The sequence below is a fragment of the Opisthorchis viverrini genome (assembly GCF_000715545.1).
Source record: "Opisthorchis viverrini unplaced genomic scaffold opera_v5_320, whole genome shotgun sequence".
In the NCBI taxonomy this organism is placed as follows: Eukaryota; Metazoa; Platyhelminthes; class Trematoda; order Opisthorchiida; family Opisthorchiidae; genus Opisthorchis; species Opisthorchis viverrini.
In genome coordinates, this window is record NW_008751978.1 from 563,542 (window position 1) to 576,506 (window position 12,965).

A 12,965-nucleotide genomic window follows, 5' to 3' on the forward strand; every position below is an offset into this window, starting at 1 on the left:
AGCACACAGTGGTCGCTATGCCCCAGTGGAGCGTTAATTGTTACCTGATCAACGAAGTGTCTTTCGTTGGTGATGACCAAATCCAAGAGGGATGGTAGTTGGCCTGCGCGGTATCTGGTGGGTGCAGCGACATGCTGGGTCCAAGCGCTCTGTTGAACGACTTTTAACAGCGCTGCTGCAAAAGGTCCGCCTGATTCGACGCGCTGGATTTCAATCCACGAGGCCTTTGGTGATTGATTTACTGACTAGCATGTGCAAGTGGATCGAAAGAAATTTCCTGGTAGAAGAGAACGGCGGTTGGAAAGAGTCGGGTTAGCCGCCAGTTAACTAAACGATACAAACGGAATTGCGTAGCATCGAGGCCTTTGGGGATTGATTTACTGACTAGCATGTGCAAGTGGATTGACCGAAATTTCCTGGTAGAAGAGAACGGCGGTTGGAAAGAGTCGGGTTAGCCGCCAGTTAACTAAACGATACAAACGGAATTGCAGACGTAGCATCGCCTCTCGATTTTGTGCTCTCAAAGAAAATGACTTTCACGGGAACTCTCATCCTTAACGCCAAGAAAAAAGCCGACCCAGGAAACTTGAGCAAAAGCCTCGATCCTGTGTATCAGTCCTTGAATCCATGAATCCGTGAATATGCAAAACCCATGGACTAATACACAGGTTTTAGGTGGTTGCCCAGGCTTTCCTGGAAGGCTTAATTCTTGCCCTTCAACGGCTCTGGCTTACCCGAATGATCTAGATGGAGAATGGATAATAGCGGTCTTTAATTCTCAGCGTTTAACAACAGGCTTGTCAGGTCGAATAATTGAGTACATAAACATTAGAATTGATTTTGCCTGGGTCATAAGTTTCATTTTCCAGGAGCTTTAATGGGCACAGCGTATGAGTGAAAGGTGGAAAACCAATGCATGAAAAAGAGCGTGCTCCAAACTTGAAAAGCTCCACATCACTGTCAACCACCTGTCAGCAATTTATTGGGTAAGAAAGTTACGCCACACAAACTCATGCAAGGTCTAAACTGCCCTTTGGAACAGGCGGTGGAAAACTTTTGAAACAAAGTTTGTTGTCCACACACTTCGCACAGCAAAACTGCAGAACCCGTCTTTTCAACAGGAGCAGCTTTCTTTTTTTATGCGCGCCTCCCATCCTTGTAGCACAAGTCTGAGAGTGCTGCAGCTGTGACTGCAAAACTGAGTAGATTAGGACTGGCTTCACACGCAGATATCTGGATTAAAAAGGATAAGGTTCAAGCACCTGCAGTCCCCCTCCGTAGTCCACAGACCGAACACCAGCTACCATCTGTTTGACTGCGCTTAGACACATTCAACAAGTTTTGGTCCCTTTGTGGTTTTGTGTGAACTACCTGGTTTGTTCACGGCAGAAACTTTCCGACTTATGCACCTCATTGTATCTTAGAATCACCGGGTGTCAGCGAACGGCAAAAAATATGCTCATCTTCATGTTGGTAAAGATGTTGTCCGAGTTCTGTCATAGTGCAATAAGAAGGACTCTGTGGAATACGGCAAGACATCCATCTCCATCTTCATATCCAATCTGGGTATCACCCGATATAATTTATCATAAGATATCGCAGAAACACTTGTAGACTCCCCATAAAGTGAATGGCACAAGCGCTTTTCTTTTTGAGTTGTGGGTGCTGTATGAGCGGCCGTGCAAACGACTGCTGGGGAATGATGGTGTTGCTCCACGGAATGGTTTGTGACCAGTGTGAATAGGGTAGGATACGAGTCCTCGAATCGGGTGGTACCGACAACCTCGAAAGGCCAATGCGCTCAAGATGGCAGTCACGTGGACCGAATGTAAGGCAGGCATGAAAGTGGACGACAGAAAGTCCTGTTGGGTTCGTCACGTATTGGAACAGTCAGGACGACGCAGGGAGAGACGAGATAGCTTGATGATGAATGTCGCAATGCACTCTGTCTCATTCCAGCAAGATGCACTCATATCTGGTAAATGGGAGACATCCGAATATTCCAAAAGTTTACCGGAAGTTATTCGGCGGGAAATTTTCAACGATTTATTAGACCTTCATCAGTAGATTGAGGTCCCACTTTCTTGGCATAAGGACATAGAGACAGGGCGAAGAATCCCCCAAAATCAGGGACGGACAGAACGTGTGTGTTCACTGTTCGTTTATCAGACAATCGGGTTTGGCCAAGAGAAGTGCCACATTTGCTGAAGTTTCGCCCATAGACCAACTGTGCGGAGAATGAGGGATCTTGGGACAAAGTACTTCACGCAATCGTACCAGATAGACAAGGGATGAACGATACCTGTTCGAAGTCACAACAAAGCAGACACCAATATCATGTCAGTAACGTTGATTTCTCGCAAAACTAGACAGCCACGACTGTCACCGCGAATGTTGCTAAGAACATGGCACTTGGTGGTCACTGGATCTCTCTAAGCCGCACAGACGTTGAGAAATTTCGGTCCAGCGTAGGTGTGGCTCAAGACTAAATCGATGCGCCAAAAAATGTTTCCGTCAGATGAGCCGTGAAGCAATCGCTTTGTTAGAACATAACAACCTGCATTCATCTGTAAAGGATCGGCTCTGACGAAAAGACGGCATATAATAGGAATTACCAAGCTATTCAATAAAGATCGGATCTCAGAACACGTCTGGTCCACTTATTTCCGGGTTGGCCCATACAAGACAAAACTAGAAACTGTACAAATTTAATGCAATAGAGCATTCTAAAAACAGGATCTTGTTTCTCGGACTGTGAGGTGTTCAGTATAGTCGTCATCCCTCTGATAGATGGCTTTATTGGCCAAATAAGTGTTTTGCTGCTGGACGCCGAGAATTTCGTTAAACCAAGTTTTCTAAGAGGATATCCCTGACCCAAAAAGACCATAGCTGATAATCAGACTGCCATTTTGCTCCATCTTCATGGCTTTCCGGCCTGAAGGCCTGCTGTCTTGGGACTAATGTAGGGCGAACACCGAAGCATGCGTGTCCCTGAAAAGTTGCCTCCCAGGTATATCTAAAAAACCTGCTTATCTAAAATACGTAAATCGTCCGTATGCACTGTAGACTCATTAGGCACCACGCTGATCCACATGTCAGCAGATCAAGCTTTTCAGCATGTGAAAAAGTCGAACATTCAGGCGGCTGTCTTTGAACAGCAGGCGACAGGCGGATTAGTGGAAGCCGACAGTGACATTTTTCACACCGCAAACTATCAAGTACGCAATAGCAAACAGCGCGCATTCACCTGTTGCTGAGGGTAAAGTGGGCGTCCCCGAAGACTCAGCTACCCATTTGTCGCAGTCAGAGAACGGAGGCGCCACCAACGTCTGATAGCTGCGACGAATTCTTGGAAAGTGGCTTGACATAAAATTGGCTGATTTTCTACTTTCACTGGGGCTGCTTCATTGAGTGTCCAGCTGAATATACGCTCAAAAACAAACCGGTATGATTAGCGGCAGCCGCAGAACCCCAATGATCAGTCTTGTATCGATTCGGACGGGCTCGGTTCCCAGGGTGTCACAGCAATGCCAACAGCCGATAGATTCATGCACGCAGTGCTCCAAATATCCACAGTACTTTAATTTTTATTTGATTCAAGGGCTACTGGCCACGATGTCGCCTGTATGTAGGTATGGTCATGAGTGGGTAGGGTTGACATGATTGAGAGTTTACGAGGATATAGAACACCATCTTTTTGCATGGTGAGCGCGACTGACGCTTTGAAGTTATGGTTACAGTGGCTTTCATTGGAACTTTTCGCTCGCTTGCATATAATTCCTATAATCCTTTATTCAGTCTCATAAACGTGGAGTCCAATAAGGACACAGTGTTAGACCGAGCCCTTTTGACCATTGCGAGCACATACAGGCAGAAGTTTTGTATCTGCCTGTCGAGTCAATATCCCAAGAGTATTTGAGGAGCCTATGATGGACGTAAGGTTGTATAATATCACTCATGGCACCACATCTTGAAAAAAACTCGTTTTTCATCAACTTCAGTCTGGAATATTCCAATTACTCAAAAAATTTCTGTAAGTTTGATTTGTTTGAAAAGACAAAGGAGAAAACTCTCTGAGAGTTCACGCGAGCAACCGGTGGATGTGCTGATTCAGCGGAAAACTTCTAAAGCTAAAGTCGTAGTAACAAACAAGTTTTCATTGATTATAACTGCCACTTCCACATTATGTTAACCAGTTTCACCCTGCGCCGAATCTTTTTCTAGTCGGTTAAGCTTGAAAGGACCTAGATCATGAAAATGGGAATAATTGAGGTAGATGGCCAAAGAAGGGATGTCTTTTCTGAGAAGGTTTAGCTGACAGTGAACGCCGCATAGATTTATTGCTCTCTGATCCGCAAAAGTTCATTTATTTCAAAAATCGCCTTATTGTTTGGTTTGTGCCTGCATGTCTGTTTAAGTAACTCATACAGCCCTGAAATGCATCCAAGCTGGGAACTTTTCTTTGCATAGAAAAACCGAGCACGCTCCAGATTTTGTCGCCGCAGATTTCAGTTCACTGCGGACGAATAATTCTTTTGTCCTTTTGATGGGAAAATATCACTACCAACTGTAAGTAAGCTAAATGGTCCATTAAGTGGTGAAATGAATGAGAACTCTTTTGCCAGAGTGTCATGGTGCAAGTCGACCCCCTCAATTTTATTAAGCGCAAAAAACAGTGCACTAGTCCGTCGCTACTTTCTGGATTTTGCGCCGCTTTCCCGGAATGCGAGCGTCACATGCAAATGCAGTTATTTACATCCTTTTGGTAGATCGCCTACTGGGGACGTTTGGAATGGGGGTTTGATAGTTTGCGCATCTTGAAAGATTGCGACGATGAAATCCTGCATAAGCAGGCCAATGTCCGTCTATCTCAAAAGATTATCCTGCTATTTTGAGCCTCCCCATCGCGCGATTTGGAAGCTATTTAAACGACCGTGGTTGCTTACATGGTGCGGCCAGTACTTGTGCTTGATTATATCGGTCTTCTACACTTGAGGACTCTGCCGTTTTATGTGCCACACGGAAGCAAAAATTGCCTACATAAATTGTGTTCTACCTCTATTGATCCTCTCTGCTAACCCACAATCCTGCTGCCCACAGAATTGCACGCCCCCTGTCCGATCACCTCAACCATGCCGTCCGTTAACGGGCTGTCCAAATCCGACGTATGTCAGTAAAACCGTGCCACGGTATCGCCCAACTTTGTACGATGATACACTGACAACTACATTTCAATGCTCTTGACCGTTCACTTTCGATCTGTTAGAACTACAGTTGTTGAGGCGGTCAAGATGCGGGATGATTTCACTCTAATTCACTCAACCCTTCTCTCAGATTTGTTTATCTAAGTGGACTTTCAGCGTGTTCTCCCACAAATAGTAATTTTCCTTGCGGATCCTATTTTGCCCTATGCAATGGCGTTACTCCACACTCCAAAGGAACTTTCACGACTGACCCCGCCCCAACAGCGGCAGCAGTAAGCCTACCAGGTTTGACCAAACTCATGATTCTCGGATGCTGACAGTCATTCATTTTTATCGCGAGCAAACTCATTTACACTTCTAGGACCCTGGTCGTAAACACAAATGTCCAAAGTCACGCAATAGCAGTAACAGTTTTAAGTTTTATTTAAAATTGGCCAGCCGGATCACCAGCATACTTCAGCCTCTCCAGACTCGTTGTCTTGGATTCTCATTTTCCGCGAGATCTTCAGGTTTTTATCATGTGTAATAGTTAACTCCCTTAAATATCTTCCTCGCCATCTTCGAACTGAATCGGTCTGATCTCGGCAGGATGAATATCACAGGCGATTCAAAATTGGACTGAGTTTTCGCATTTATTCCCCCGGCTAACTACAAGAATTCTTGTCCACTTTCCAACCACCGCAACCTTGATATCAGTTACGGGTCTTTCCATCAGCAGAAGCATGTCAATTAAACGATCGCGCTGCACTATCGTGCATAGCATGATGACACACTCACAACTAGTATCTCCATCTTCCCGACAGTTTCCCCTTAGATCCTTAAATACCATTTGAAGGAAACTGCTTTCCTGGCATCAATCACTCACGAGACGGTTTTTTCTGATGGAGTGAACTCCTTCCAGGGATTCAACTATTTCAGTGCTTTGTCTACATATCCAACGGTTTTATTCACGGTGCCCGTTCGGTCTTGTGTATAAGCAAATCTCCCTTCAAAAGGAACGATTAACCAGCATCCCGGTGACATCAGTGTCTTTTTAGCTTCGCTGTTTTTTTGGGCAAATTGCCGGTCATCACATGAACCATTTTTCCAACCCACTCAATTTCCCCTACGGTTTCGTGGCTCTGAATAATAGGGTCGCCCATTGTCAGCAACGGACTTAAGATTCAATCCCGTAATTATCACGGAAATACTCAAACCCGTAGCCCCAATGTTTTTGTGCCCGAAAATTTAATGATTATCTTTTTTGCCAGCTGATATGGCACATCGTCAGGCATGACCATAATGGTACAGGTAGAATAGAAGCGTGGCTAGTGGGATTTGTGGGCATAGAGGATTGCGCAGTAACGATTCAATCATAGACGCTGAGCATCGTCCGGCACTAACACGGTGGATATCTGGGGGATGAAAACATAGTTATTTGTTTTTTTCAGCACATGTAACTCCAGCTGAAAGCGACCGGACCGCACCTTCTTTGTCAAGCAATTAACTGCGTGGCAGAGTTGGTATACACGGCTAGCACCATAAAATAGATCCTGTTTCCTCATAACGCCTGCTTTATTCGACAAATATTGATTGTAACGTAGCAACCAAGCTGCAAAGTTATGTAGCTTCACCAAACAGGGCAACCGTGTCATCAGTGAACACCACCACCTCTTTCCTGGAGTTGTCTACATGCACAACGCAGCTCTTCAACTCTACCCCTTCGAAATGTGGCAGTCGAGGCTTTGGAGCCTAACTGCCCTTTTTTCCAGAAGAAATCTTGAACCAGATAACCATCCACGCAGCAGACTTGTATCTCTCCAGAGGTATCTTCGGCTAGATTATTCTCAGACGCTACGTGCCTCCATTGAGGCGGTGACGACAAATCACTAAAGGCCACTGGTTGAATTGCAACAAAGGTGCAAAATCGAGAAGGCATGTTATGGACATGGTAGAGAACAGCCATCGAGACTGTCCAAAACACAGCACGCTGGAAGTGGCTCTTTTTACTTTCTCCAACCTGGTCTGCCGCTCAGACTGAAAACCACGCGATTTTTAACTCCACTTCTGGTTTTTAAAAGGACTTAAGAGGTCATCGCACTTTCCAGGTGACATGTGAGCAGCCAAAATCCTCAGCGTTTAGTATCGAGCGAGCATATACTACCACGTTATATGCAGCTCCCGGTGCATCTCAGAACGCATAAAGTTCGGCGTGTGGAATACCAGTAAATTCTTAACTCTTTATGCCAAGTGTAATGTGTCTGTGTGTATGAAATTATGCAAACCCACTGTGTGGATTTTCTGAGGGGAGCAGTCAGATAGGGCCTAAAAAGGAGAATGCGATGCGTTAGATGGATGTACCAGTAAGTTGGTGGCTCTCACCAGCTTTCCAGAGAAGCACAAGAACATAGGTTTATCAGTTTATTCCGCGGAAACCAGAAAAATATGGATCGAGGGATGACAATAGCAGAATGTGGGGAAACAAACGTGTTAATATGCAGAGGGTGTTAGTCATTGGTAAGGGCTCCAAATATCCTCTGGATGGTATTCACAAATATCTTCATGTTCTTACTTCATTACCGCCGCCCCTTCTGGAACTAGACAAAGAGCGCTGTGACTAACGATGGCGCGAATTTTGACATCTGGCGGCACATTAAACAGGCTCCATGCACCCGGCGAATAGTACGCGATAAAGGCTACGAAGGCCAGATAACCAATTCCAATAGTGAATGCAATTGGTTTCGTTTAACGGATCGTCACAACCGAATCCAACCTTACAGGGTCTTTGCGGTAGACACCCGCCTGGTATCAGCCATGGAGAATCGAAGTCCAGAAGATCATAAAGTGAAGATATATGCAGAAGAACGCTGCTACCCGGCACTTCAAAGTCGATTACAACTACACCCGAGTCTATATCCCATTGCACTGCCAGATCCCGCTCCATTGGCAATGGGTGCGCAGTTGTGTTTCGCAAATCAGACGTAAGTCGCCGCTCAGTATTCGCAAAATCGAACGGAACTCTCGAAAACTGATACGTTTGGACGGTTACCACTTCATGGTAAAGAATTGTTACGTCTAATGAATTGTTCTGCAAATTATTGGCGTGGGTGAATTGTTTCAGTGATCGAATCCCCAAGGTCATCGATCAGCAATGACTGTGAAGACGGTGCTTTTTTTGCAAGATAGCGCGAATTGCGGTAAAACGTGAATTGCTTTCAATGCACGAATGCGGTAGGTAGTTCTGAGGCTAAAAGAACTCAGTGAGCTTCCTGGGAGCTGCACTGTGTTTGTGGAAGCAAAATACGCTAAAGTGCCACTTTTATAAATATTTGTTGCTTTTTATATCTACTTGACTGGACAAATACACGGTTTATAATACTCGCTGTTCCGAGTTAGTATCGAGGCGGATCCCTTTCTTCTATTTTTATGTTCTACAACGCTATTCCCAATTTTTATTATTTTAGCTTTGCCCCCTATACCATTTTTCTGTTTTTTACCTGGACTGTCCTTGGGCCTTGTCATCGGACGTATTGTTTAGGTCAACACGTGGTTTCAATAGTTTCTAAACACGTGGCTTTGAGTCGGTGGACTCTGGGATGTGCTAGAAATTAGCAATTCCTAAACCCGTGCATAGAAGCAGGCGTAAATCTATGATTTAAAGCCAGCAAAGTTTTGTTATTTTGTTATTGCATTTAAGGTACCGCATTTGTAGATGAACGTCATTTGAACAATTTGGTTTTCGAGGGTTAGCACATAACTCATGGTGGTCAAACGGATCGCTGGAAAAAATCCATAGTAGATACATTCATTATTTTCGGATAATTTGTCCGAATCTGGCGGAGCGCAAGGCTTGCAGATAATGAAAAGCTATGCACGTACGTCAAATTTAGCAGTACACTGCAACCGATTTCTCCGCTGAAACTGGGCTATCCTGTCAGGGCAGTCATGCCTTTGACCATAGTGTACAGCCGATGCAAACGACTACAGGCTGAAATGAATACCGCTGCTCAATGAACTGCACACCCCAGCCGAGTCATCTCAAATGTGACGTCCGTCACGGGGCTGTCCAAAAACTGAAGCATGTCAGGCCAATGATGGCACGGCACTGCCATACTCAGTTTGATAGCACACCCGCAACTGTTCCATTCCTCCCCTCAACCGTGCCCTCTTGCCTACTCTTTTCATCGACCCCAACGACCACCATGACATTCATTCCAACCTATTGGACTACTCGTTCGAATACAACCACCTCTGTGTCCCCATCCAACCTAACCCCTACACCTGACGTCCCAGCAACAGTACAACCAGTGAATCTACGTGTTCTCAGATTGCACCATATTTTTGAAACTAAACTTGCCGTGTTCTCCCAATTCGAATTATCCCATCTCCAACTCCACTTTTGCTTGTTATGACTGCGGCCATTTACCCAACCGCCTAAGGTCCCTCATGGCCAGAAATGGCTTTCCAGTTTTAGTTCATGTCAGCCGACTGAGTCTTTGAATTATTCGGACCTCATGCCTATTGTTCCCTACAAGTTGCAAAAGAAACATATTATTATTATTTAATCGAGTACCTCCCACTGTTTGTGACATTGTCCCCTTTTCGCGCAGTCACCACTACCCGCAAATCCCTCAGTAATGCCCCATTCTGACTGTGAACGCATGACCATGCCAGATGGCATGCCGCCCACAAGTTGGGCATAGACATTATCATTATCATTATCATTATCATTATGATGCGTCCAGGGAACACGACGCCCAATCAACCAGCCACATAGAACCTACATCGATTTTGGCGGATGGCTGAACAAACCTGCCCGAGGCACATGCGGCTAGGAGTGAGTGGGTTTTGAGGATACTAAGAATTTCGTGAAGAGACGGACATAAACATACACATCATCCGAAATGGAACTGGTCACGCCTGAGGCGTCATGGGTAGGGGACCAAAATTTCGGGGGCTGGGGACATATCAGATGAGACAAGTTACTACCTTTAAGATTTGAAAGTGGCGGGCAAAAACAATACGGGGGATGGCCTATTAAAATGCTTGCTGCTTGGTACGTGGTAAAAAATTCAAGCTCCAAAAAACGCGGCGACGACATCGTGTACTCGTGTTCATACAACGCTATCCTCAGAGGCCGATTCGCATTGCGTGATTTCTTGCAGGCAGGTGCCTACTGATCGTAGGGTCTTACATGAAGTGCTTCAGGTATCATCAACAAGCAAACTGCCTGGAGCTAAGAGACCTTGCAATAATCACAAGAAGTCATCGCCGTCTCCTTCCTTAAGTGGTGTTCTACAGTGTTATTCGTAATGTTAAGCAACCGATGGTTCTCTGTCAGCTTCTCCCCAGGGCCGAAAGTACTGACGCTATAAGAATCCCGGGACATACTGTGCGGGGTCCGCGCCACGGCCACTGTCAACATTACAAGATGCCTTCTTTATAGGCCGATTAGCGATTATACCTTTGTGTTTTATGGACGGGCCATGAATAAAGCAGAAAAAGCAAATTATTAGATACGGACTCATCATTGAGACAGCCCGTCGTTGGTGACACAACCAACGAATCGTAAGGTTGGAAATAAGTCGCGGTTCCGTGCAGTGCAGCAATTGCACATACTGACACAATCAATGTGTTGATATTACGCCTAAAAAAGCGCTATATAGCATTGACAGGTAGAATATTTACCGTCCGTATTGAGAGTGTTTTTAACTAAAAGTCAATAAGTGTTATATAACATATGCATGCTTCCGGACGGCCTTTCCTATATGAAAGTGGCACGACATGACATCGCTGCCGAACACTGCTCTAGCCGCCAGTTTGTCCATCATAAGCCCCCCTGGGATAATAATAGGTTACTTCCGAACTTGCAAGGAACATGCTCACAGAGGCAGGATCGGGTTGTCACAACCTGAACGCGACGGGTAATGACACAAAAGCGAGGAAAGTATGACCGGTATGACAAACTTATTACGTGAAAAGTCACCGTGGCTGTGGTGCGACTGGTTCAATGATGAAGCCGACTGACACGAACTAAAACTGGAAACCATGGCTAATCATGAGTGACCTTGGGTGGTTTGGTAAATAACCAGGGTCACGGAAGACGCTCAGTATCCGCACAATGGAATGGAAATTTCGAAGGCGATGTCCCTGTTGGACTAAAGTAGTAAGGCAATTGAGTTGAGGGTAACATTCCAAACTTGTGGGCCCCATTTAGACATCTTGAGGTTTCAGTGATGCTTGAAAATTATTCCACCAGATTTTCCTGCCGGGTCCATTGATTGTTTCATTGGACAAAGAAATCTAGTGGCCTCAAAAATATGAGGATAGATCAGAATGGTTTTTGACTCGAGCACGTACGCACCAAAATGCAATACATTGGCGCAAAAAGTTTAACGTCACCCCTAAATATTTCGCGTCTAAAAGCATTGTGAGGCTAATGGGCTTCCAAAAATGCAGATGGAGATGGAAGAATTGGAAGTGGAGACAAGTGACAAGATTTTCCTCAAAAATATGGTCTAACTGGAAACTAGGTAGACCGACTGGTGTCACTGTTGCAGGACACTCCGGTTTAAAGAATGGTCTTGATGGCGAGATCACGCCGATGTATAGGGCCAAACGTAGGACCATCGTAAAGAAAATTAAACTTGTGGAAAATGTGGACCGAATTTGCAGCAGAAAACCGGACAGGTTCAGCACGAAAAAAAGGTTTAGCGGATCAGAATGAACTCATCCCAGGGGCGGTTCGGGCTGGTGGAAAGTTTTTCCAGGCTCGAGTAGACGACAGGCGACGGTTATTTCCCCCAACATGCAACCACTTTTCACATGAAAGCAAACTTCGCTTTTCAAAGGGACGTCCTGTGCGTCCTGTGCGCATGCAAGCATTGGTCATAAAATTGTAATATTTGTATCTACAAGCCAGATATATGTTTCTACAAAAACCAAAACAGTTTGTCGCATGTGTTCCATCAAAATTCACTTCATCCGAGGAGCGTTGGAACAGCGCTATTTTCCGCCATCTGGAGAAGCACATGTGTCTACAGTGGCCTCCCCGTGAGTGCAACGGTTGCACCTGTCCAGTAGCCTAGAGTTTTGCGGCGAACAAATGTAACTCATCTGCTACGATAAAAACAAACTCTACGTCACTTACTAAACTTAAATGACCAACGTTTACTGCGGTGTCCTCAGTGGTGAGGACATTGTCAAATTTATGGGCCAAAAAGTGTCGTACTTCACACTACGATATTCCGTGCTACAGCAAGGAACTGAACGTGTCCTCTTTGGTTGGTCGTCAATTTTTGGAAGCCGGTGGTACAAAAACTTGGAAACCTTGTGGTTGTTCACGGTTTCACGGATTGATACACAGGATCGAGGCTTTTGCCTAAGTTTTCCGGGTCGGTTTTGTTCTTGTTGGTCAGTGGCTGTCGTTCACCTGAAAGGCACAAGTGAAAAAAGGGTGTAGCACTACTCTTTATGTTCTCAGCGCGGGGCAGTATGCTTGCCAGCGAGAAGATTCGCATAAATAAGTGTCTAATAGTGCTTTAAATTGGGTTCGAGAAGGAGTGTGTGCAACCGTCGGAGGAAGGTCATTCCACGCAGCTACTACCCGAAATGAAAAAAAGTTTCCTCTGATGAATGTGTGTGCTCTGAGCTTGAACATTTTCTTACTATGTCACCGCCGTGAGTTTGCTCGGTCAACGGTGAAAAACCTGTTTGCCAAGCTTTGTTCAAACAGACCATAACTAAGAATTAGGTTTACGCGGAGGCGACGGTACTCCAGGG

The 12,965-nt window shown here is 45.3% G+C and overlaps 2 protein-coding genes across 2 annotated transcripts in view; one reads left to right on the forward strand and one right to left on the reverse strand.

Moving 5' to 3' along the window:
- Nucleotides 1-391, reverse strand: part of T265_15013 (hypothetical protein) — a gene marked incomplete at both ends in the record, with an annotated part of 63,333 nt that extends 62,942 nt beyond the window's left edge. The window contains 2 exon segments of the mRNA XM_009176196.1: nt 8-241; nt 247-391. Coding sequence (XP_009174460.1) covers nt 8-241; nt 247-391 — 379 coding nt within the window.
- T265_09962 (hypothetical protein) lies at nt 92-8,933 on the forward strand (the record flags this gene model as incomplete). Its single annotated transcript, XM_009176197.1, has 2 exons — nt 92-311; nt 8,881-8,933. 2 exons carry the CDS (start codon nt 92-94, stop codon nt 8,931-8,933), a joined length of 273 nt encoding a protein of 90 aa, XP_009174461.1.
- Nucleotides 8,934-12,965: the final 4,032 nt, after the last annotated feature.